The sequence below is a fragment of the Pelobates fuscus genome, chromosome 1 (genome assembly GCF_036172605.1).
Source record: "Pelobates fuscus isolate aPelFus1 chromosome 1, aPelFus1.pri, whole genome shotgun sequence".
Classification (NCBI taxonomy): domain Eukaryota; kingdom Metazoa; phylum Chordata; class Amphibia; order Anura; family Pelobatidae; genus Pelobates; species Pelobates fuscus.
In genome coordinates, this window is record NC_086317.1 from 260370686 (window position 1) to 260398543 (window position 27858).

Below are 27858 nucleotides of genomic sequence, written 5' to 3' on the forward strand. Positions count from 1 at the left end.
TTCTTTTTAGAACAATCTCAGAAATTTGAGTCAGATCAAATTGATTTTATCATTGAAGGGATACAATTAATTTTAACCAGTAATTATTTTTGGTACGATGACACTTTTTATTTACAGGCATGTGGGACGGCGATGGGCACCAGGTTCGCACCCAGCTACGCTAACCTGTTCATGGCAGACTGGGAGCGCCAACATTTACAACTTAATGAGGGCTGGGTGGAGGGCCTGGTGACCTATCGCCGTTACATAGATGACCTGTTTTTTATTTGGAAGGGCACAGAAAACACGCTACAAAGTTTTTAAAATCAATTAAACAATAATGAATGGGGCATTATTTTATCAACGAATTTTAGTAAACACACGGTCACATTTTTAGATTTGGATATTTTTATTGATAATGAAAAGATCAAGACCAAGACACATTTTAAAGATGTGGATGTGAACAGCTTTATCCACACCTCAAGCTGTCACTTTTCCCCTTGGCTAAATAGTGTACCTAAATCACAACTTATACGTATAAAAAGAAATTGCACGGACAATGACACCTTCAAGGAACAAGCAGACAAATTAATGACCGACCTGTTAGATAAGGGCTATAAAAAGGAGACACTCAACGACACTTATACACAAGTTTTAAAAATTCCACAGAGCACTTTATTACAAGAAAAAAACAAAACGCAAAATGAATGTGAGGTCAATTTACCTATTGTATGTAATTACAGCCATAACAATAAGGCATTAAGGAAAATCCTAAATAAACATTGGCCTATGTTACTTCAGGACCATGCCCTATCTCAGATTCTACCACCAAAACCCAGGATAATATTTAGGGGTGCAGCTAATTTAAACAGACTTTTGGTAAAGAACCACATTAAAAAAACTAAAACCACTACCTTCCTAAATAAAGGAAAGGGTTTTTATGGGTGTGGTACTTGTCTTGCATGTAGGAACACCAATAATAAAAAGAGACATATTAAGACTTTTAAGAACTGCAATAATGATGAGGAATTCCCTATTAAAGAACTTATAACTTGCCACTCAAACAACGTAATATATTTATTGGAATGTCCTTGCGGTTTAAAATATGTGGGACGCACTAAACGGAATTTACACACTAGGATTGAGGAACACACTAGAAATATCAAGAAAAAATTTGAAGGACACAGTGTATCACACCACTTCACCCTAGCCCACAACAGTGATCCCACCCAATTACTCTTTATGGGTATACAAAAGGTTAAGGGGAATTGGCGGGGAGGCGACCTCAATAAATTATTGGGACAGAGTGAGATGAGATGGATATTCAACCTCGGGACTTTAAAGCCCCGGGGTTTGAATATAGACTTTGAACTCTGCCACTTCATTTAAATGGGTATCCCCCCTTTTTTGGGTTCAATGGAATTTATCCATTGTAATCCATTCTACCCTTTTTATACCCCTTGTTTTTCTTTCATACATTTTTCTTATTCATATTCAATCAGTGGCATATTATGTATGCCCGAACACTATAAACACTGTGAATACCACTTAAAGAATATTGATTTAAATACCCAATAAGGATATCTATTCTAGCACATATGTATGTAATATCACCTTTTTAATGTTTAAAAATATAAGTACCACCAGCACAGTATGCACCTTTAACAATGTGAATGTATTAGTCTATATGCACCACTATTTACATTATATCAATATTTGACATTATGCAATTTTACTGTCATTTCAATTCTGCAGCTATATTTGCTGTTTTCAGCTGTTTTTTTTTTTTTTTTTTTTTATGGCTGGATGGCGATCACATGATTACGTGATGTCACTTCCGCCAACCACCTGGTTGAAAACAAGCACTTCCGCCAACCAACGCTGCCCACCAATGAAAAAATAGACAAATAAAGGCGTTAACATCATTAACCTATTAAAGGTACACACACACACATTATGTGAAATTGAATCTGATTGGACAGAATGAATTTAACTCATTAAAGGGGAAGACCCAGATGACATTTAAAATGGAGGATTCAGAGGACTAACATTACAGCTGACTGAAGAAGCTCTATTTGAGAGTGAAACGCATATTGGCCATTTTTAAAGGACTTTTATTTGAGGACTTTTATCATCTTTGTTTTTATGTTTATTTTAAACCAATAAATTCACCATTTTCATTCAAAACCTCATCCAAGTCCTTTTTGGAGCCTCCAAGGAATCCTCACAGGGGAAGTGCCATCCCCATTCAAATTGGCACAAAACCTACACACCTAGAGCCGGGATTCGTAGGCTCAGGACCAGGTGAGCACCCCATTTATTGAACATATACCTGTGTCATTTATCACCATAAGTCTACACATTGGTCTGCTTTCTTCCCTTTTTTTTGTGTTCCTGAGAAATTCTTCAAGCCGAAGTAGGAGGGTGGTGCCACCATAACAGCACACAAGCCTTGATACGGAGCCAGTGTTTTCTATATACAGGCTCCTTGAAATGTGAGTGTAATATTCAGCACGATATCATTATAATCACTGTGAAGCCATTTTTCAGTACCATCTACACTATATTGTATTTTCTGTATTTTACTTTGACATGTACCCCATATTTTACCATTGAATGAGACTACGTTTTGGTAAGATTTATCTGTGTTTGAGCGCTCCACTTATAGGTGTAGGTCCTTGTCACTTACACCGCACCAATATCTACTAAATTTATTCAGTGGAATAGAGGATATTTCCACACCAGTGTATTGAGCTGCCTGTAAATCACTTTCTGACTTTTTTGAGCACTTTTGTTATACACACTCCTCTGTAAAAAGAGGCAACCTTTGATTGGTATTCATAGATTCTCTTTTTTCATCTGCCTTGGCTCCAGCATTGGTTCTAGATGCCATGCTTTCCTGTTATATTTCTCCTTCTTTCAGTGCTCTAATTACCTTCCGGATATTTTGTTGTGTCCGAAAGGATCGTGTCAGCTGTAAGTGCCTTGAGACTTATTTGGAGAATACGGGTTGTCTGTGAACAAATAATTTTTGTTAGATAGGATATAGTCCTAATGTCTTGTGTTAGCATATCATCGTGTCCATGTCGGTTGCTGTAAACCTCTAAACTGTTCTTGTGTCATCTCCATTCAGCTAAGTGATGCAATCCTATGTTCGACCTAGAGTTTTGTTTGCAATTGTTGCAATATTATATTGTCAGTATGAGTATTCTCTAACCGGGTGTTCCTTTGTCATGGTTACTACGGCCATGAATAAATGACCCCAAGGAAATTCAGAGAGGTTTTTCTTCGCATCTCGTGAACTTGGGTAGTAAAGAGTAAATGTTTAATGAATAATGTGTAAAAATTATTGGTCTTCATTGCTCATTGATGGAGGGAAACAGGTACAATTCATGCATTCGAGCTGCTGTAATTATATTAATAGTGTGGAAACCAATCGTAATTGTGGTTTTTACTTGCCCTCACTACATTACTCAAGACATTAAGCACTTCAATTGTTTTTTTTTTCATGGTGTAAAGAAATTAATGATTGTCACTTCCACTTCTTTTATGGTGTAATTTGCTTGATAAATTATAATTTGTCTGATAAATCATGTGTTCCTTCACCTGACACAATAATTAACAGAAGTGTGAGTTGTTGTGAATTCAAAAGGAATTTTAAAATATTAAATATCAATATTGGGGAACATTTTCCAAATCCACTTTTTTCAGTGTGACTATTTTGGCCTTTCTTTTAAAAAATTTCTATGAATTCCCTAGAATTCACACTTTAGTAACTCTAAATTATATATTCAATATTCTCCATGGCAGTCTACACAAAACGATTTACTAAATCATTTAACTATTCAAGCAGGGACCTTCCAGGCATGCAAAAATAGACGAACTAGCACAATTGTTATTATTGTTATTCCAGACATACAGTTAACCTGTTTTTCACTTTGTTCTTCTGTCTCCAAATCAATGTTTACATCTCACGGGATGTCATTTTATGCCTCCTCTTTAATTATTATGCCATGTCTTGTTTCCGAAGCTTGGCATTCTTCCATATTTAATGAAGCTTTCTGAAGAGTCACAATAACTTAAACTCTCTTATATTGATTGTAGTATGTTTTAGTAGAATGTAACATTGTTTTAATTTTCAAAAGAATTGAAGATATGAGGCAGAGATGTGCCATTATTCTGTTTCTTTGTATCAATCTTATAAATGATAATTACGACAGGTGATATTCTGACAAATGGATCTGCAGTTGCTCACGTGTCCTCGTAGGCCTGGGAAGGACACACATAGCAACTTTACAATTTTACCACATGACAAGAAGCTTCATATTTTTCATAACTTCCTTTACTGTACTCGTGTAGTAGCAAAGATCAATCAAAACAGTAACCAAAAAACCCAGAGATAAGGCTCTGTCAGTATAAGCACCTCCTCTTTCTTTGCTGGTCCTACAAACTGCACAGGTCAGAGTATATTTCCTTTTGTCCCTACATTCTCTGTATTTCCAGGCCTGCAGGAGTTTGTCTCGCAAAACCTTTTGAGTGTCTGGTGGCCAATCTCATGAGATTCACAGCGGCCAACTATGTTTACCATATTACAGATTAGAATCAGGGCCGGCGCTACCTGTTAGGCGGACTAGGCAGCCGCCAGGAGCGCCGGCCCCCCTAATGCTGCAGCCGCCCGAGCGCTCTGTAAAGAGCCTCAGGCGGCTGCAGCTTTGCCCGGGCTGGTGCGTCCATGAGGGCGCACCGCCCGGGCGCAGCATGAGGAGAGGGGCTGACAGGAGGGAAGCGCTCAGCGCTCCCTCCTGTCACTCCTTCACTGTAGTGTGGCCGAGTGCTGTATGGTCCGCGGGTACAGGGAGCATCCGTCTCCTGTACCCGGCCGGACTAACAGGAAGTGAAAACTGAGTGTTCACTTCCTTTTAGTCCGGCCGGGTACAGGAAACAAAAGCTCCCTGTACCCGCGGACCATACAGAGCTCGGCCACGCTACATCATAGGTAGGGGAGGGGGGGGGGAGAAAGAAACAGGGAGGGAGGGGGGTGGAGAAAGGAAGAAACAGGGGGGAGAAGAAACGGGGGGGGGAAGAAACAGGGAGGGAGGGAGGGGGGAGAAAGAAACAGGGAGGGAGGGGGAATGAGAGTTACAAGGGAGGGGGGAGAGATTGACATTCATCACACACACACAATGCACCCCTTACACACACACACACACGCAATGCAACCCTTACACACAATGCATCCCTTACACACACAGAAACACACAATGCATTCCTTACACACACTCAATGCACCCCTTACACACACACACTCAAAGCACCCCTTACAGACTCACACACTTCATCCCTTACATACAGGGCGCACCGCCCGGGCGCAGCATGAGGAGAGGGGCTGACAGGAGGGAAGCGCTCAGCGCTCCCTCCTGTCACTCCTTCACTGTAGTGTGGCCGAGTGCTGTATGGTCCGCGGGTACAGGGAGCATCCGTCTCCTGTACCCGGCAGGACTAACAGGAAGTGAAAACTGAGTGTTCACTTCCTTTTAGTCCGGCCGGGTACACGAAACAAAAGCTCCCTGTACCCGCGGACCATACAGAGCTCGGCCACGCTACATCATAGGTAGGGGAGGGGGGGGGGGGAGAAAGAAACAGGGAGGGAGGGAGGGGGGGTGGAGAAAGGAAGAAACAGGGAGGGAGAAGAAACGGGGGGGAGAAGAAACAGGGAGGGAGGGGGGAGAAGAAACAGGGAGGGAGGGGGGAGAAAGAAACAGGGAGGGAGGGGGAATGAGAGTAACAAGGGAGGGGGGAGAGATTGACATTCATCACACACACACAATGCACCCCTTACACACACACACACACACACACGCAATGCAACCCTTACACACAATGCATCCCTTACACACACAGAAACACACAATGCATTCCTTACACACACTCAATGCACCCCTTACACACACACACTCAAAGCACCCCTTACAGACTCACACACTTCATCCCTTACATACAAGAAACACACCTTGCAGCCCTTACACATACAAACACAAATTCACACAATGCATTCCTTACACACAAATCAGGACATCCCCTACACACTCCACCCCCTGTGAACAAACTCATTGGTGGACCCTGGGACCCAGACCTTGAGCTGTGTAAAGGGCCCCAAAAATAGAGCTGCTTCCCGTTCTCCCAGAACATTGATTTTTGTGACCACAGTTACTAACAGCCTCCATAGATCCTGTTCTACACCAGACCAGTGGAGTCAGACTGCAGCTAGAGCCCATCATCATCCTCATCTGGTTGTAAGTAGGCAATCTAGCATATTATTTGTGGCACTAATCTCTAATTTACCTCACATTAAAGAAACACTATAGTCCCCAGAACCACTTCAGCTTAATGTAGTGGTTCTGGTGTCTATAGCCTGTCCCTGCAGGCCTTTTAATGTAAACACGGCGGCACTGCAGCACTAGCGTTAGTTAACATGGCAGGTCATATGGGTGGGGCACTGTGATGTCACGGGGGGGGGGAGGCGGCAAACTTTACTTTTGCCTAGGGCGGCAAAAATCCTTGCACCGGCCCTGATTAGAATCATGGTTTTGGGGCCTTCTTTAGCCAGACACACTGCCACATTGTTAATCAAATGTATTTCTTTCACAAGATTCCTCACTTGAGTTCCAAGCTTATACCCTGCCTGTATCACTGACTTTATACTCGTGTTAATATATGCACTATAGAGGTGAGCCCCCCTGCTATGTAACTGGGGCAAACCCTCATACAGTTCTCACTGATCATACTATTTCTGGCATATTAATAAGCATATTTCCACTTGGTGATCTTGGGGTGAGCTCCCACAAAGTCCTCTTTTGCAATATTGATCCTGAAACACGTTATGGGTGAGCCCCTTCGTTATACTTTACTACTACCATTGTTGGTGCTTGTTTCAGGGTTGAGCCCCCTGCATTCTCTACCACTGACAAGTTTAGGCCAGTTATTGATGGTAAGCCCCCGTAATATCCATATAATACAATTTCTCATTACACCTGGCTGATGGCTGCACGCTATCCACGGACAACATAAGTGACTCTCCCCAACAAACTCAAGATTTTCAGTCCATTATAAATGCTGCTGTAGCATCCTCTGTTAAAAAAGCTCTCTCTAAAGTGCTCACCCAATATCCAGCCGACCCTTCTTCACAAGTGTCAGCCTCTGGTATGCCTAGAAAAGTTTAGATGGCTCAGAGCCATCCATTAGGCCATCCGTTAGTTGAACATGTCAACCTTTTCACTACATTTAATAGGTTTCATTGAAACATGTATTCCGTCCCTCCTCCACGAAAGATGTTTTTGAAAAGGCTGTTCAGCTTTGCCACCAGCCGGCTCTGGTCTTCAGGCCACAGAGCTAATTCCCTTACGGCATCCTTCTTTCCGACAGCCCTCTCAAGGACAACATCCTTCCAATGTTCCTCGGACAGGAACAGAGGCACTTGAGGCAGAGGTCAAGCCTGATTTAATGCAGGTGAGTTCTCCGATAACTATCTCCACAGATGCCTGGATTCTCCAGACAGTACAAGGATATGTAATAGAGGTCCACTGTCCTCCCATGCAACTTATCCTCACCCAATACAAGTTTCAAAGGATGTCTCATATGTCTCTTATAGATGCAGAAATCCAAACTCCTTTTTCCAAAGGCGCTGCTCAGTATACATAAGACGAAGGTGGCTTCTTCAGCAACATCAGAAATCAGAAAGAAAACAGGTAAATTTCATCCCATTATCAATCTACACTACCTCAACACGTTTGCAGTGTGCAGACACTACGAGATGGAAGGTATCATCTGTTGCGAGATCTCCTCCTAAGGAACAACTGGTTCAATACTGGTTCTGAAGTCAAGGATGCTTCTCTTTCTGTTCCGGTGGCTCCAGACAGTCTACGTCTTTTATGCTTCCTCTGGTGAGGACGTACTTGCCAGTTCACATGCCTTCCCTTCGGTCTCAGCTGAGCTCCATGGTGCTTCACAAAGTTGTTGAAACCAGTGATGGCACATCTGAGAGCCAGAGATGATTCATTGTTTGCTTTTTCGGGTCCTTTGGTTTCATCATCAACAGGGAGAATTCTCAGGTCATGTTTCAAAATTGGCTTGGTCAGTTGCCTACTTTGGCTTCATATGAACAAGATCACAGTCATACGGAAGAAAATTTGTCATATACTCCGTCTCAATCGTATTCCTTTGCTCTTATCAATCCATTAATGGTATGTGGTCAGCCATCTCCATAGCCCATATTCCAATTCGGGGCATCCTGGTGAGATAAAACCCCTTGATTTGTCGCTTAGATGCGGGTGGTCAAACTGGCTTGCTCTTCGGCTACCAAATATAATAAACTTTGGGATGTTGATTTAGTTCTCCATTTTCTACAGGAATGGCCAGATAACCAGTCTTTTTCTCTCCGTCAGTTATAGGCAAAACTCACACTGTTATCTTGTTTAGTTTCTTTCAGTCAGATTTCAGACATACAGCATTTGATGTGGATGATTTTCCTTTTCCCCAGACATTATGTCGTTATCGATTTCATGTCGTACCATTTTTTACAAGGTTCTTTTGAGAACGTACTCAACGTTGTGTCGTTGAGGCCTTGTTGCAATATGTGGAATTTCTGGTTCTTTGCGGGTGTCAAGATCGTTCTCATCTCATATGTTCGAACTCACAAACCAGTGGCTATGACATTAGTGAGATGAGTTAGTTGGAATCTAACATTAGGGGGTGTAGATTGTGTCTTTGGGGCTCCTTCACTTTGGGGTGCAGCAGCAATGCATGCCTTTTCCTTGGAGGCTTCTCTCTCTGACATCTTGCAAACTGATCTTGCAAGGATATGTTTTGTATCTTTTATTTTTGCCCATCTCCTTGTGCTCCTTTTTCACTTTTTTCTTATTGTTACTGCAAAATATAAAGCCTCCTGTCATGTGATAAAATTGTATGTTATGGTAAGGTATTGTACATGTAATAATTTTACTAATGACAGAAGGCAAATATTTTCCCTCCCTTCCCACCCATAGTTGGCTTGTTTTCTTCTCCCATCGTTCTCTAATTATTTTTACTTTGCATTATGTCAGTACTAGTATTTCTTGGTATAACATTTTGAATAGGATGAGTTTTATGTTAGTATTTCAATTGGTATATACATATGTTTAGAATCAATTATATTGATTCGGTTGGATTATTATATTGCATAAATAAGTTTGTTTTCGTTTTGTGAATTCAGAAACTTTTCACATATTTCTCTTTTGTTTCAGTGTGATCTTCGTTTTTGACTGGTTGAGGAATGATTGTTTTTCAATCCTTGTTCTACAACCAGGAAATTAGGCTAACTATTTGCTTCCTGTCATTACTAAAATTATTATAAGTATACTACGTTAGCATAAGTTACAATTATTGTGTGCAAGTTGGCTTTATGGTAACCTGTACGGCAGCCTTTTAAGTGAGCATTTGCAATTACACAGGGCATAGTTGGCAATTCGATACTGCCACACTGCCATTGCTGAATTTCAAGAGGTGCTTGTGTCTGGAGTGACAGCTGCATATTTTCCAAAATGTAATATGGACTAAAAGGGGTCCATTCATTTTAAGGGTGTGAGTGAGGGTGTGAGCAGGTGTTGGGCTTTTCTGAGAAATTTTAGGTGACTTCACAATAATAAATTATGAAACTGTAATGTAATAAGGAACAATAACAATGTATCATATAATACAAACTGATTTCTAAACACATTTATTGTACATTAAAGACACATTACTGTGAGTATTGTTGCTGTGGAGCTCTGTTATAAGCTTCAACACCCCAACAAGATGGAGCTCCTAGAAAAGAAGAACATAGAAAAGAGGGACATATATATTTGGGTCCAAAATAGGGACCGTCCCTCCTAAAAAGGGACACTTGGAAAATATGCAGCTTTGGTACCCCTACTCAGGCTGCTGATTGGCCAAACGTGTAAAACATCAGTTACCTTCCAAACTGCTGTTAATAACGCTTGTCCATTTAAAAATTATATAGATAGAATATCACATTCTTTTAAGTGAGCAATTTTATAGTTTTCATTTGAACAAAATTATATAAAGGCATAGATACAGGCAAACGCGCAGTGCTTGGAACACATGTTGTCATTTCAGAAATGTCACACAGCTTGCTTCCTTCCTGCTGTCCTTGCAAACAATTGAAATATTTTCACCATGGTTTATGAAAAGGAACAAAAAAAGAACCGGGAGACAGGATACTGACTTTTTTTCTTCTTTTTCCTGCAAAATCTTTTTACAACATCAGGACTCATTTCTAAAGCCAAACCTTTTGAAAGTACAACACCATTAAAGCCAAAAACATAAGAAAATCCTGAGACAAGAGTACAAGGGAAACCGTGTATATTCTTGCACTCACAAAATGATGTGAAAATATACCGGTAAATCACTCCTCAGGGTCCAATCTTTCATGTATATGTTGATCTCTTCACAACAACCTTCTGTTTTCAAAATTCTCATACATAGTGCAATATAAGTTTAAATGGCAAAGACATGCACTTAGATCAGCGGACCAGCATGCACAATTTATTTCAATAAAACCACATTGACTAACAACCCTGAACAAAAACCGTGGTATCGGAAGGGTCCCAGGCTCTCCTTTTATTATGAATCTCTGAGGTTTCCTGCTGTTGAATATACTTTTTCATGTAGTAAAAAACTGTGACTCAAATATTATCACCTTACCGATTCATCTACATGAGCAGCAAAACGAAATAAAATCAAACAGTTAAACGTTGGCACTAAGGAAATACATTTCCACATTGCACTGTTTCTGTTTAGGGTGACCTTCTGAATTACATGCAAACCTAATTGCGCACGTTTACATTTACAGGAAGTAACTCAATGTAATTTTACAATCTGATTGGAACATACCCCATTTTGGTAATTATTACTCCAGTATAAACCGAGCCTTGCAGAACTGTTGCAGGTTTTTTTTTTTTTTTTTTCATGCTAATAAATCTAGCTTCTGGTTATTTGAGGTGGCACCAATTCCAGTAATTATTCTTTGTTTCTAGCATTAGCATAATTAGGATTTTTTAGTATTTTTCTAAATAGGGAGACTTAGCTCCCTCTCCTATTTACGTGAAAATGAGAATTACATTCTACTATATATTTAATATGAAAACACTTTTATACCGCATGATACTGATAATGTTCTTTTAATTTCCCTACATTTTGTTAAATTTTACAAATGCAATGATACATAAAAAGCATTGGCACGTAGCCTCCAATATTGGTTACCAATGTATGCCATTGCATAAGGTAAAAAGTAATGCCAATTGCACCACTGGTGCTGCCCGTGGGAGTGGGACCGCTAACAATTCTGTCAGGACAGCCTAGTGTAAATGCACACTCAGGGCAGTGAAGCCAATCGCTCAGGGCAGCTTAATGAGGGCAGACCATGCAATGAGCACTTGTTCAGTGTTCTCTGCAGGGTACTAGTGCCCTTAGCACAGCACGAGCCTTTTAAAGGTGTGCTCACGCTATGCTTTTTCGGGACAGTTCCCAGGTGTCTCCAAAAGCAGGACAGAACACCAAAATCGAACAATTATACATTAGTATGTTTAAAATTGGAGGGAAATTAAACTTTAATAATAAAAGTAGTTTACTTATTTCTGATTATATGATGGTCAAAGACAAAATACCGTATTTTTCGCTCCATAAGACGCACTTTTTTTCCCCTCAAAAGTGAGGGGAAATGTCTGTGCGTCTTATGGAGCGAATATGAAGCTTTACTTACCTGTCTTGCAGCGTTGGCCGGCAGCACAGGGCGCACCGCGGTAGTGGAACTTGAATTTCATGTTCCGGTTTCCGGCGGGACTGAAAGGAAGTGCGCACAAGCTGAGTGCGCACTTCCTTTCAGTCCCGCCGGAAACCGGAACATGAAATTCAAGTTCCACTACCGCGGTGCGCCCTGTGCTGCCGGCCAACGCTGCAAGACAGGTAAGTAATTATAGGACAAGGGGAGGGGGACAGTATGGGAGGGGGGGTGGAAGTCTGTGGGGAGGGGGGGTGGAAGTCTGTGGGGAGGGGGGGTGGAAGTCTGTGGGGAGCGGGGGTGGTGGAAGTCTGTGGGGAGGGGGGGTGGTGGAAGTCTGTGGGGAGGGGGGGTGGTGGAAGTCTGTGGGGAGGGGGGGTGGTGGAAGTCTGTGGGGAGGGGGGGTGGTGGAAGTCTGTGGGGAGGGGGGGTGGTGGAAGTCTGTGGGGAGGGGGGGGTGGAAGTCTGTGGGGAGGGGGGGGTGGAAGTCTGTGGGGAGGGGGGGTGGAAGTCTGTGGGGAGGGGGGGGTGGAAGTCTGTGGGGAGGGGGGGTGGAAGTCTGTGGGGAGGGGGGGTGGAAGTCTGTGGGGAGGGGAGGGGGGGGTGGAAGTCTGTGGGGAGGGGGGGAGATGGAAGTCTGTGGGGAGGGGGGAGATGGAAGTCTGTGGGGAGGGGGGGAGATGGAAGTCTGTGGGGAGGGGGGGAGATGAAGTCTGTGGGGAGATGAAGTCTATGGGAAAGAGGAGAAGACTATGGAAGGGGGGGGACACTATGGGACAGGGGAGAAAAAAAATATTCTGTACAAACTGTCCCATAGTAAGAAACACTATGGGACAGTTTGTTCAGAATATTTTTTTTCTGGGTTTCTTCCTCTAAAAACTAGGTGCGTCTTATGGTGAGGTGCGTCTTATGGAGCGAAAAATACGGTAGTCAAACTGAAAGCAGAGCTGATTTGGAGATATGTTCCAGTCCTGCTGCTTTACAATTTGCAATTCACTTTAATACACACTTCGATTCACCCATTCCATACTTTCAAATCATAGCCCGGCAGGGAAGGGCTGGCAAACTTTGAATAGCCTTCTTTTTGCTAACACAACTCACAACTAATAATAGAGTTTTTTTGTGGAAAAAAACCTCCCAAACTGCATATCTTGTACTTGTAAGCATTCACCTCAAAAAAACTCAACCTCAAAACAAAAAAAAACCTGAATATTCAAGGATATAATTGATATGTATGTGAACAGGTTGCTAAGGAGAAATGTGATGACCATTATGAGTCAAGAAGGTTTTTTTCCCTTTTTGTGGCATATTTGGAAATGGCTACCATGGTGTTTTATGCAGTGTTTTAGCATGAAATAATAAGTTTCAAGGTTGAGCTTCATGGACTTTATTCTGGATGGATAGATGGATGTGTGCCATGTACATACTAGAAGCTTCCATCAATATGACCTTCACAGTATGGCGGAATATTTACAGAGATATATGTGCATGCCTAGGAGATGAAGATTTTTTTTTCCTACCGACTCCATGGATATTAATAACAACTGGCGTGTGTTATGAATTTCATGATCGTTGTCTCATCTCACCCTCTGGCCACTGACAACAGAATATTTACAGAATTGTTTGAGGTTACTGCCCCCTCCTCCCCTTCATAGCTCTCCCACGTGGTCTGGCCAACCAGTTAAAATGGAACCTCAAGTGTCCTACTCAGTCTGTTCTCATAATCCTTTATGTTGAGAATAATTTGAGTGTCACAAAACCTTTCCCTTGCTGCGCTGTGCGATCACAGAAATTATGTATATTCTGAGTTCTGATCCCTAGCTTCCTGGTGCTTCATTATGACATCATATATGACGTGGACGCCTCTCACTAGTCTCCTTTTATAATGTCATCACACTTGTGACATCATGGTCCTCTGTGACAAATCACAACCCAGTATAGGGTATATATAGTTCCTAGTTGTCCTTGTTTCTTTGCCCTGTCGTGTAATGTGTAATAACAATTTATGACATAGAGGTATATTTACAGACAAATTTATGTACAATAAATGTGCATTATTTTTCTATGATTTTATCCTGATGTATTTTTGCGGATTCCCTTTGAGTAAGGATCAGCAAACTTGTACTGTGTGAAATCATATTTATAGACCAAATTGTAATTAAGCGTGAGGTTAGAAATAATCATCTTAAAAGTGGGTTTAACTTTTGTTGTAGTTGTTTATGACTAAAATAAGACACCGCCATTGCAATACAGGGTTATTCATGTTTTAGAAATGACAGAGCAAAGAGAGGAGGAGACATTGTTATTTATGTTGACAATTCAATAAAGTTTACCCCCTTACAAAACTTTAGCCCTTCTGCCACCTTTGATTTCCTTTTTGGCACAATGGAGATCCTGTGCAGTAAATCAATCATTGTTGCAGGAATCTACCGCCCACCTAGTTCCCCAGTGCATTCCCTATCTGACATAGCCCATCTCCTTAGTGAAACCATAACTCAAAACCCAAAAAGTGAACTGTTGGTCTTTGGAGATTTTAATATTGATTGGCTGAATCCTAAAAATAATCGTTCTTGCACGCTGTTTAAGACTTTGCAGCTTACGCAATTAATCTCCTCCCCAACTCGCATAAACATTAAAAGCCATAACCATACCCTGCTAGATTGGATTCTCTCCACTTCTCCTGATAGAATCCAGGAGGCCGGTGTTCTCCCTAACAGTTTCAGTGATCACTGTTTAGTGTGCAGCGTGTGCAAAAAAAAGGCTATTAAATCATCTCCCAAGATTAAAATTACCAGGTCCTTCAAAAAATTAAATCTTGAATCCTTTCTTAATGACATCAAGAACATCCCATAGCACAGATTAAACATTATCCCAGATCTAGACTGTGCTGATGAATTCTTTCAGTCTGAAATTTGGAATTTGCATGCCCCGCTGCAGAAGGTGAGAGTAAAAGGAGCACACATGAACTGGATCACAGCTGACCTCATCCAAATGTACCAGTTTCGGGATTCTTTGTGGTCCAAGTTCAAGCGTACTGGCTCTATGAATGATCACTGTGCATATAGACAATGGCGAAATATATGCACAAAACGGACAAAATTGTCCGAGGCCCAATATTTCTATGAAAATCTGAACAATAAACTATCAAACCCTAGAAACTTTTGGAAAGTTATAAATAAATCACAAACTCTCCAATCCACTCCCAACCCTCCACTGTCAAAGTGGATAACCAAACCCTGCAACTTCCCTTAGATGTAGCAAATGCCTTTAACAATTATTTTGTCGGATGCTCCACTACCCTGATAGCCAAGCTAATAAATGACACACATCCTGAAACTACAAATGTGTATCAGGTCCCACTAAATTTGCAAAGGCCCAATATAGACAAGTTTAATTTTAGACCTGTACCTATTAGTGTAGTTCGAAAACACCTAAATAATCTAAAAATGAAAAACCAGTCTGGACCTGATCAAATTCCAGCAATGCTGTTGAAGCTCATTGCGCCGGCAATTGCTAAACACGTCGAAACCCTAATTAACAAATCCTTGGTGTCTGGATACATACCCAAACTTTGGAAGACTGCGAGAGTAGTGCCTATCCATAAAAGTGGTGACACTACTTTGGTTTCTAACTATCGCCCTATATCATTGCTCCCGGTATTTAAAAAATCTTAGAAAAATGTGTCCATACGCAACTATGTGAGTATTACCAACAATCAAACTATCTGACCCCTAATCAATCGGGCTTTCACCAGAATCACTCCACTACAACTGCCCTCTTAAAAGTTTGCAATGACATTTAAACTGGCATGGGACAAGGAAACCTAACTGGAGCTATTTTCCTTGATTTTGCCAAGGCCTTTGACACGGTAGACCACGACATTCTACTGCACGAACTAAAAAACTCAGGTATTAGTGATTGTTCACTAACCTGGTTTCAATCGTATATATCGGATCGCTCGCAATATGTGTCCCTTTCTGACAGCGACTCCCTCCCTCTCCCAGTCACGTGTGGTGTTCCCCAAGGTTCCATTCTCGGCCCCCTACTATTTACATTATTTATAAATGATCTGCCTAATATCTGCAAATCCTCAAATGTACATATGTACGCAGACGACACAGTGATCTATGCGAGCAAATCCGATCTACCGCAGGTTGAGGCTGTGCTCCAAGACCAGTTTACAGAGGTAGAAAAGTGGATCGCAAAAAACAAACTCTTCCTAAACACTGACAAAACTGTCACAAGGATCTTTGGAACAGTACCTAAATTACACAATTCCCACCAATCCATCAAAACAAATTAAAATGGCACACTGACCACAGTCCACTCTTTGAAATACTTGGGTATGATGTTACACCCCAATCTATCTTTTGGCCTCCACATAGAAAAACTTGCATCTAAACTTTATCCAAAACTAGGTGCCCTGTACCGAAACAAATCCTGCCTAAGCCCTACATTAAAGGAAAAGATTGTACAGCAAATGCTGATGCCAATCATTGATTATGGGGATGTAGTATATGCATCTGCATCCCAATCCCACATTAATAAACTCAACACATTGCATAACTCGTTCTGCCGATTTGTGCTACAATATAATTACAGGACCCACCATTGTGACATGCTAAAAGAACTAAACTGGCTGTTGCTGGAATCCAGACGCACCCTTTATTTTTCCAGCCTTGTGTTTAAGAGCTTTTCTGGGAAACTCCCACCCTACCTGAGCAAAATGCTCTCCTCAGCTTTTCCCACCTCCTATTTCCTTCGATCCAGTACCAGCACTTTATTTAGTCTACCTCAAAACAAAAAGAAAGCGGCCCGATCCTCCATCTCCTACAGAGCGCCACAATTGTGGAACGACCTCCCGCACACTTTAAAATCTTCCCCAAGCCTAGAGTCCTTTACGAGATCCCTCTCTACATACCTCAAAACAGAATGCACATGTCATGGCTGATTATATATTTCCTACCTGTTCTATGGTAATTTACATTGCCATAATACAGACTGGGGGCTGTGGGGGCTGCAGAGAGCGTTACTTACCTCTCCTGCAGCTCCTGTCAGCTCTCTCCTCCTCCGCGCCGTCCGGTCAGCACCTCGGTCAGCTCCCAGTGTAAATCTCGCGAGAGCCGCGGCTCTCGCGAGACTTACAGTGTGAGCTGACAGGGGAGCTGACCGGACGGCGCGGAGGAGAAGGGAGCTGACAGGAGCTGCAGGAGAGGTAAGTAACATCTCTCACAGCCCCCCTCTCCCCCCACTGAACTACCAATCCCACTGGACCACCAGGGAAGGAGAGCCCCCCTCCCTGCCATGTATCAAGCAGGGAGGGGGGACGAAAAAAAATATATATAATAATAAAATAAAAATAATAATACTTCAATTTAATAATAATAAAATAAAAATAATAATACTTCAATTTAATAATAATAAAATAAAAATAATAATAATTCAATTTAATAATAAGAAATAATAATAAAAAATATTTTAAATAAAGAAAAATAGAATTGCCCATCCCCCACGGCTCTGCAACACACACACACACACACACACACACACACTGCATTCATACACACACTGCATTCATACACACACTGCACTCATACACACACGCTGCACTCATACACACACGCTGCACTCATACACACACTGCACTCATACACACACTGCACTCATACACACACACTGCACTCATACACACACACTGCACTCATACACACACACTGCATTCATACACACACACTGCATTCATACACACACTGTAAAATAAATATTCAATTAATATATTTTTTTAGGATCTAATTTTATTTAGAAATTTACCAGTAGCTGCTGCATTTCCCACCCTAGTCTTATACTCGAGTCAATAAGTTTTCCCAGTTTTTGGGGGTAAAATTAGGGGCCTCGGCTTATATTCGGGTCGGCTTATACTCGAGTATATACGGTACTTGAAAACGAGAGAAATCTCAATGTATCTTTCCTGGTAAAATATTTTATAAATAAATAAAATAATCAAGTTAATTTCAAAATAGATATGCCAAAATTGGAAAGTTAATGATGAACAAAATGTCAACTGTGCTGGCTTTGTGATTACATATAATTAGGTGATATGTATGGCACTAACCTATTGTGTCCCAAATTTACATTGGTATCTGTGTCTGTGTGTTTCTTAGTGTGAACATTTGGGGTATGTAGTGGATATGTGTATTTGTTTTATTGAATTTGTAAAGATATACTATATGTACTTCATTTGCCTTGATTAATAAAACAGGAAATGTTTGTTTACGGTGAAATACGGTGAAGTGGTATGTAGAGTTTGTTTTGGTCATGTGCAAAGCCACTGTTAATGGTAATAGGATCAGCGCTAAGTAACCAATACACAGCTAAAATAAATGAGAAAATAGGCTGCGACCTAAAAATGTGATGTTCCCTCAAAGCATCCACCGAAAATTCAAATGTAAAAACAGAATATAGGTCGCGCCAGAGAATAGTAAAATATGATAAAACAATGCGTACTTACATGAAATAAATGAGTGAAAAAAGAGAAATAGAGTCCTGATAAAATGTATAAAAAGTAGTCCAAGTTTTGATTGACGAGATAAGTAAATGCTGTGGCCTGTGGGACTTGTGGGATCCAGAACGTTCAGGTATCCAGATGACGTAGAGGCATGCAGGTGGAGGAAAAGAAAGCACCAATAGTGTAAAACTGCAGTGGAAAGATGAAGATAATAGCAATAGGGGTCCTCCTACTCACCTATTGTAGAGCTATGGCCAGCTCAGGAGTAAATAGCATTCAGTGGCGTTGATCCCCCACTGGCAGGATATAGGTGCCGGTAGGTAGTACAGGTCCTCGGTATGGAGGAAGAGGAAAGATAAAAAACAGATAGTGCTCTCTGTATGCAACAATAAAAATAAAGTTATAAAAGGTATAATACTCACATATAAGTGAGCAGGATGTACTGCGTACTATAGTAGCATAGGTGGTATAATCCCCACCTGGGATTCTTGGGTGAGTTTGATAATTCGGAGTGTGCAATGACCGGGTGAAAAGAATAAAACAATATAGATAAAAATCGTATAAAAAAGGTATATGGCACAAACACTTTATAAGGGGCCAATATTCCTTTAATAGTAAGTAATAAAATACATTAAAAAACAGCCAAACGCGTTTCACCAATAAAAGGCTACATCAAGTGGCAAAGCCAGTGTTAACTTTGTGTCACGATACCTGTCCTTCGCTGCACCGTGCGATCACAGAAATTATGTATTGTCTGAGTTCTGATGCACACACATTCATCCCTAACTTCCTGGTGCCTTATTATGACATCTGAGGGGGACCATCGGGTGGCCCATGCACTTAGAGCCACCCGATAGGCATGTGTCCTCAGGTGTCCGGTCATGCACTGTGGCCCATAAACAGCGCAATCAACCCCTCAAATAATGGCAGCCAGCGCTGGGAGTAAATAAGAGTATATTATTGCCTCCCAGCTAACTTACATGGAGAGGGAGAGGAAGTAGGAGGTTGGCAAACTGACTTCCAACAGCCTAAGCCAGCAGAAGCCACCCTCCTGCCCCAAAAGGTAGGAAAAAGGAGGGTGCCTAAAAGATGACCAGCATGTGCCTCTGTATGTTTATTATTGTTTGTGTCTTTATATCTCTGTTTCTCATTGCGTGTGTCTGTGTATCTGCATGTATGTCATTGTGTTAATCTGTGTGTCCTTGTATCTGGGGGTGTGTTTCTGCATGTATGTCATTGTGTGTATGTGTGTCTGTGTATCTGCATGTGTGTCAATGTTTGTATCTCCACAACTGTGTATTTTTATGCATGTCAGTATCTGTGTACCTACATGTGTATCAGTGTGTGTATCTGTGTGACAGTGTATCAGCAGATATCTTGGTGTGTGTGTCTGGGTATTTGTATGTGTATCAGTGTTTGTATTTGTGTACTTTTGTGTGTGACAGTGTATGTGTATATGTGCATCTCAGCATTCAAATGTCAACACTCCATACAAACACACCTCTGTATTAAAACACCAAAATTATATATAAACACACCCCTGCATTCAAAACCAACAATACGCACACATTCACATCTGCATACAAATGCCAACACTAGATAAAAATACAAACAAGTACACTACTGCTTTCAAATTGCAACAGTACATAAAAACACACAACTGAATTCAAATGCCAGCAGTATACACAAATACATTCCTACATTCACACACACATACTCAAAAACAAGCTTACATTCAAACACACAAATACTGCTCAGTGCTAAATGAAACCCTGCAAGGATGGGGAAATGGTATATTCCCAGCTGGCAATGCATTGTGGAAGTTGTACCATTATAAGGATCTACCTTTTGCCACACTTGCGGTGGGGGGGAAAAAACATTCTTGCACCAGGACCCTCTCTACCATAGTTCTGCCACAGGATACCTATCTAGTCAGCGCCCTAGGCAAAAGTAAAGTTTGCCGCCCCCTCCCCCCCCATGTGACATCACAATACCCCACCCCTATGATCTGCCATGTTAACTAATGCCAGTGCTGCAGTGCCGCCGTGTTTACATTATTTGGCCTGCAGGGACAGGCTATAGACACCAGAACCACTTCATTAAGCTGCAGTGGTTCTGGGGACTATAGTGTTTCTTTAATGTGAGGTAAATTAGAGATTAGTGCAAAGAATAATATACTAGATTGCCTATTTAAAACCAGATGAGGATGATGATGGGCTCTAGCTGCAGTCTGGCTCCACTGGTCTGGTGTAGAACAGGCTCCCGGGAGGCTGTTTGTAACTGTGGTCACAAAAATCAATGTCCTGGGAGAACGAGAAGCAGCTCCATTTTTTGGGGCCCTTTACACAGCTCAAGGTCTGGGTCCCAGGGTCCATCTTCATGTTCCACCAATGAGTTTGTTCACAGGGGGTGGAGTGTGTAGGGGATGTCCTGATATGTGTTTAAGGAATGCATTGTGTGAATCTGTGTTTGTATGTGTAAGGGCTGCAAGGTGTGTTTCTGTGTATGTATGGGATGCAGTGTGTGCATCTGTAAGGGGTGCATTGAGTGTGTGTAAGGAATGCATTGTGTGTTTCTGTGTGTGTAAGGGATGCATTGTGTGTAAGGGTTGCATTGCTTGTGTGTGTGTGTAATGCATTGTGTGTGTTTCTGTGTGTAAGGGGTGCATTGTGTGTGATGGATGTCACTCTCTTCTCCCCCCTCCCCCTCCCTTGTCACTCTCTTCTCCCCTCCCACTCCCCACTCTCATCCCCCCTCCCTCCCCGTCAATTCCCCTCCCTGTCAATTTCTTTCTCTCCCCCATCCCTGTCAATTTATTTCTCCACCCTCTCCCTCATCACTCTCTTCTCCCCTCCCCACTCTCATCCCCCCTCCCTGTCAATTTCTTTTTCTTCACCCATCTCTGTCAATTTATTTTTCTCTCCCCCCTGTCAATTTCTTTTTCTTCAACCATCCCTGTCAATTTATTTTTCTCCCCCCCCCCTGTCAATTTCATTGTCTCCCCCCCTGTCAATTTATTTTTCTCCCCCCCTCCTTGTCAATTTATTTTTCTCCCCCCCTCCTTGTCAATTTCCTTTTCTCCCCCCTTGTCAATTTCTTTTTCTCACCCCCCCTCCTTGTCAATTTCTTTTTCTCCCCCCCTTTCAATTTCCTTTTCTCCCCCCCTTTCAATTTCTTCCTCCCCCCTCCCCTACCTCTGTTGTAGCGTGGCCGAGCTCTGTATGGTCTGCGGGTACAGGGAGCTTTTGTTTCCTGTACCCGGCCGGACTAAAAGGAAGTGCACACTCAATGTGCACTTCCTGTTAGTCCGGCCGGGTACAGGAGACAGATGCTCTCTGTACCCGCGGACCATACAGGGCTCGGCCACGCTACAGTGAGGGAGTGACAGGAGTGAGCGCTGAGCGCTTCCCTCCTGTCAGCCCCTCTCCTCATGCTGCGCCCGGGCGGTGCGCCCTCATGGACGCACCAGCCCGAGCAAAGCTGCAGCCGCCTGAGGCTCTCTACAGAGCACTCGGGCGGCTGCAGCATGAGGGGGGCCGGCGCTCCTGGCGGCGCCCCTTCCCAAGGGGCGCCCTAGGCGGCTGCCTAGTCCGCCTAACATGTAGCGCCGGTGTTCTATCATTGTGCTATACCCCGTCAGATTTCTATACCCTCGTCACAATGATAGAACATCGGCCCTGTATCTAGTGGTCTGTCCAGCCATGAAAGTTATTTGCTAGAACTCCTGTTTGCTCCAGTTTTTTGCCCAGATTACAATTATTTATGTTATTCTTTACACAACACCTCTGGTGCTGTCATCTATTTTAGATATTTACAACATAAGCCAAACAGTCACAGTCTATGTAAGACAGGGATGAAAGACCACTATTATTCCAGCTGTAAACCACTTGTGATTTATTTTATCTCTTAATTTAAGACTGGTTCATTGTGTTTGCTCATATATCTCATTCTGTTTGCTAAATTGCCAGATTAGTATCTCCATATATTAGTATGTCCTCCCTTTTTAATGTATACTATTAGTACATATAAACGGAGATCTGACTGTTCAGGGTTACTGGATACACTTGCATTGTGTCCTCTGGGAGTGACTTTTACAATAGCATTTTCATTGTCCTCTGCTGGGATATCTGGCCAGTGTCCCAGAACCAAGATGTAACACACTGTTTCACGTGCTGCCCAGTTGAATAAACTATATTAGCTCTATGAGCGGTGACCTTTCCGTTTTATGGATGGTGGGTGGAGAGTTCTTTAAGTTTGGAACTTCAGGATAGTGAATTTTCATGACAAAATATCTGCCCACATAAGTTGACTTTGTTTAATCTATTCTAGAGGACTTTTTTTTTTTTTTTATAATTTCTCTCCTTTCTTTTTCATGTAGATATCCGCCTAAAACTTATTCGTTTAGAATTAAAAATGTAAAGCTACTTTAAATATGTTATTGTAAAACTACTCATTTGAACTCAAATACTTATAAGAGAAATAATGTGTATCAATACTTAGTAACCTGACGTACCACCGAATCATACATGTTCTAGATAAATCAATAAATACAACAAATTATATGTAGGTAAGGTTATTTAACCAGTGGGAGTTGAGCATTTTTTTGTGTAAGAAGAAACACTTTAAGTCATATATAGCTATCCTTTGAAGATTCAAAGCTTTGAAAAAAAATATACATGGATGCATTACAGAATTATGTTCATTCATATAAACATGAAATGTGTGATTAGTATCCTTTCGGAGTTTCTGTAAATATCTCTCACATAGAGATTTAGAATATATAGTTATGAATTATATACATAAAGTAATATATATCCCACAGATATCCAGGTATAGATGAGCATAATACACTAACGTGACTTATGGGAATGCAGCAAATCTTGGTTCTATAAGCGCATTAAAGATCTATTGTGTTTACTGCATTCATTTATTCCTGTGTTACTGTTCTAAAAAAATATATATATTTATAGAATTTCCAGTTCCCTAGCAGTGAACTGGTTAAGTGACTTTTTAGCAGCTTGCTATTGCTTTAAATTCAGTTAATTACCACTCGGAGCCTTGTATCCATGCAACAGCAGCCTCACGGTCACATGACCAATTCTTCTTTATTATTCCCTCTCTGCAGCAGCATACGAGACTAGACAACCTGCGCTACTTCAGCAGGATGGACAGTTGGCTCTGAACTATGGAAACCAACCTGCACCTCTGCAGTCTTCGCTTAGCCGGGTAAGACAATATAAGCAAATTGTCAAATGCCATAAAAAAATACACTGCAGAGATCCAGTGTGCATTGCAAAGACATGTACTGCATATATATTTCATAGGGTGCTTGTCCTCGCTGCTCTCTCACTGGTGAAACTGCAGCACCTGAATATTTGCTTTTTTTCTCCTTCCTATATTGCCAAGAAAACCGCTGTTGTACCCAATTATGTAAGATCAGTGACCAACACGCAGACCTAGTGGGATTATTGTCTAAGAAGGGAGTATGTTTAATTTGCATGCAGAATGTTGACATATTTCTATATGTTTGCTTCATATATCTCGTAATACATCCATCACTTCTGCCTGCTACAATTATCATCTTTAACTATGAGCTAACCGCACACCACCGACTGCCCATAGTACAGCGGTTCACATCAAAAGGAAAGCATTAGAGCAAAGTTGCATTTTTTTTTATTTTATTTTTTACCAAACACGAAGCAATTTAACCTTTTGTGTGTCAGCATGGTGAACAAGCATTCAGCTGTTTTCACATTTTCTAGTAAAGGTAAACCAAACATTATATTTCACAGGATTAGATTTTGCCTTGAAATGATACCAGTGGAGCATCTGCGTTTATGTAACACTTACGCCACTGACACAACAAAAATAAATTAGCATTTCTTGTTTGCCGCATTTATTTTAAGCACCCTACAATGGTAGGCTTAAGAGTAATCAAACATGAAATAATGTGCAATTGCCATCATACTATACAAACATCCTTGCATAATGATAAGAAAGTAACGTGTGTATGTAATATGTATATGTATATATGTGTGTTTGTTTGTGTGTGTGTGTGTGTGTGTGTGTGTATATATATCGTATGAATGGGAGCATGTATTTATATACATCCTGATAGCTAATATTGCTTATCTCTGGATTCTATAACATATCCTTATTCGCAATTAAAACAAACATATAGACATATGTTGCGAAACCCCATTTTGATTGATAATTTCGAAATGGATCATTTTAGGAACCCAGTAATAGCTTTAAATTGTAAATTAGATTTAAAGACAAATCTTGCACATTGAAAAACTAGATAAAATGAAAGGCTGTACTGACCAAAGTAATACATTTTGGGATAGATGCACTAATATATTGCAATAAAAAAAAGACATTAACTAATAATAATTACCGTACTCTTTTTAATTTAATTTAATTTATTTATTTATTGAATAATTTACTAATTAAAGTAAGAGTTGTTTAGTAAATTTCATATGATATTTACAATGTGCGTTCATATTCACTGTTTATGGCAGTAGCATAGTTATCAATATCTTGATTTTCAACTGCAAGAGTGCAAATGAAAAATAAACCTAACTACTGCGGTTTTTTTTTTTAACACATTTACTTTAGAAGATTATTTTATTCAGTTGTAACTGATTAGTATGCACGTCCCCTTTATTTATTTATTTTAGCTAGTGTAAATTTATTGTTATCACAAACTATGCAGATTTTTATTCCTCTTAGGACATATTTGAAATATAACTAAGTAATTGTTAACAGAGAACATGGATCCTAACAAATCATGAAAAGTTGACGTGTTTGCTATGTGAATATGGGTTTTAGACAGTAAAAAACAAACCCCAAAAACCATAACTTTATCCTAAATACTAACCTTAATATGCAATCTCATGAACACTTTATTTGCTTGTTAATTGCTAAAAATATTTCTACTGCAGAATGTAAAAAAAGTCACCTAACTGGAAAATGAATATGTCTAGCAGCTAAAAGCTCTTCTGTATCTTCACTACCCTGAATTGCAAATCAATACCACGGGTCAAGTTTTACCATATAACAAGTTAAATACAAAATATTTCAACACCAATCTTATTTAGTATTTGTCCAATAAAACAAAAAAATCTAAGCATGGGAAAAAATAGGTTTAGTATCCACTGACATTTCTTTATTGGATGTCTGATTCATTTGAAATGTAAGTGCTATGGAATCTGTTGGCGCTGTATAAATGGCAATAATAATAAAATGAATAATAATGTGGTGATGTGTGCCTGTGATAGGTGATCACATCTTATATGCAGTTTGGGTTGCGTTACCCAGTTATCTCACTAAGAAAACATTGATTTTATTCATATTTCAGAATCAATTATTTGATTGCAGTTTTTTTTTGTATTTTTAAAGAAAAAAAAGCTATCTTTATTTTCTTACTTTCATTATTCTCTCTCTCTGTTTTCTTCTCTCTATCTCTCTCACTATGCTTTAGCTATCTCTCTCTTTTTCCCCGCAATGGCACACATTTATGTTTTTTTTTTTTTTTGTCAGTTGATAAAAGATAAAAGCTAGGGTGTGTTTTAAAGTCAATGAAAATCTTCCATTTAGTTTGGAGGATTACATGATATCCTGTTATTTCAATGAAGTTCACACATAAAGTTCACATGGTTTCCATACAAAAAGTTGAAAAAAATAAACTAAAGAGGAGAGAGTTGTTTTCATTGAATAGCACAGTACGTGGCCCTCTACGTTGTCTAAGGTTGTGTTTTATCATATGTAAACCCATAGGAGCCTTCATAGATTCAAATTGGGAATCTGAAATAGTGATAATTGTTTGTGTTTATTTAAAGCATGGCATTCTTGGAAAATGGTTGAAACATGATGTTACATGGTACTTGTGTCTGAAGAACACATTTATTTAGATGTGCAGGTGTCACACAACAGTACATTTCAAAATGTATTTGTTTTATTTATAAAATATTTTACTAGGAAGGATACATTGAGATTTCTCTTGTTTTCAAGTATGTCCCGGTAAATAAATGGGGAGTGATCACTTTTTAAAAAAAAGTTACTTTCATAATAATTGACCATATGTAGCTAGACAGATATCTGCCACAAAGTTGGTTTGTTTATATGATCTCCATTGCTGTGTTTAAAGATTAACCCTTTAAGGACGGAGGCAATTTTACAAGTTCTAATAAAAAAAAAAAAAAAATGTAAACAAAACCTGGAATTTGACTCTGTCTGTTCAACAATAATAAACCTCTTTAATATTAAGTGTACCCACACATATTGTATATCATTTTGTTCATAGGGAATAGGACATTCATTTCACATCAAATATTTATATATGGAACACAATTTAATATGAATAAAATATAAAATGTATGAGAAATTCAGAAATGTTATTTTCCAAGTTCTGCATGGTATCTTAACTGTGAATGTCATAATGCTAATAGCTTTTACTGCAATACAATGTACATTTTTTATTCAGCAATGTCTCACAAGTACAAAAATACCTTCATGTACACGTGTTTTGGAAAGTTTCACAATCAAATATAGGACTTTTCCTTTTTTCAAATTACCCGTATATACTCGAGTATAAGCCGACCCGAATATAAGCCGAGGCACCTAATTTTACCCCAAAAAACTAGGAAAACTTATTGACTCGAGTATAAGACTAGGGTGAGAAATGCAGCAGCTACTGGTAAATCTCTAAATAAAATTAGATCCTAAAAAAATTATATTAATTGAATATTTATTTACAGTGTGTGTGTATGAGTGCAGTGTGTGTGTATATGAATGCAGTGTGTGTGTATGAGTGCAGTGTGTGTGTATGAGTGCAGTGTGTGTGTATGAATGCAGTGAGTGTGTATGAGTGCAGTGATTAAGTGTGTGATGCAGAGCCTTGGTGGGGGGTGGGCATTTTTATTATTTTTTTATTTTATTTTAATAGTTTTTTTTTGTTATATTATTTTTTTGTAATTATTATTTTATTATTATTTTTTTTATTATTATTATTATTAATATTTTTATTATTTTTTTCGTCCCCCCTCCCTGCTTGATACATGGCAGGGAGGGGGGCTCTCACTCCCTGGTGGTCCAGTGGCATAGGCAGTTCAGTGGGGGAGGGGAGCTGGCAGGAAGCACTTACCTCTCCTGCAGCTCCTGTCAGCTCCCTTCTCATCCGCGCCGGTCCGTGCAGCTCCTCTGTCAGCTCACAATGTAAGTCTCGCGAGAGCCGCACTATGACCCCACGGCTCTCGCGAGACTTACACTGGGAGCTGACAGAGGTGCTGAAAGGACTGGCGCGGAGGAGAAGGGAGCTGACAGGAGCTGCAGGAGAGGTAAGCGCTCGCTGCCAGCCCCCAGTCTTTATTATGGCAATGTAAATTGCCATAATGCAGACATTGACTCGAGTATAAGCCGAGTTGGGGTTTTTCAGCACAAAAAATGTGCTGAAAAACTCGGCTTATACTCGAGTATATACGGTATACATATTGTAATTTGTTAGATTGGTTTGCTTTTGGCGCAGCCCAGGAATGACAATTACCCCCATCATAGCATACCA

At 40.4% G+C, this 27858-nt stretch overlaps 1 protein-coding gene across 2 annotated transcripts in view; it reads left to right on the forward strand.

Moving 5' to 3' along the window:
• Window positions 1-27858, forward strand: part of REPS2 (RALBP1 associated Eps domain containing 2) — a 272569-nt gene that overhangs the window by 72233 nt on the left and 172478 nt on the right. For both annotated transcript variants that reach the window (XM_063456831.1, XM_063456839.1), the window contains exon 5: window positions 23422-23522. In XM_063456831.1, the coding sequence (XP_063312901.1) occupies window positions 23422-23522 (101 nt within the window). The remainder of the gene's footprint in view (window positions 1-23421; window positions 23523-27858) is intronic.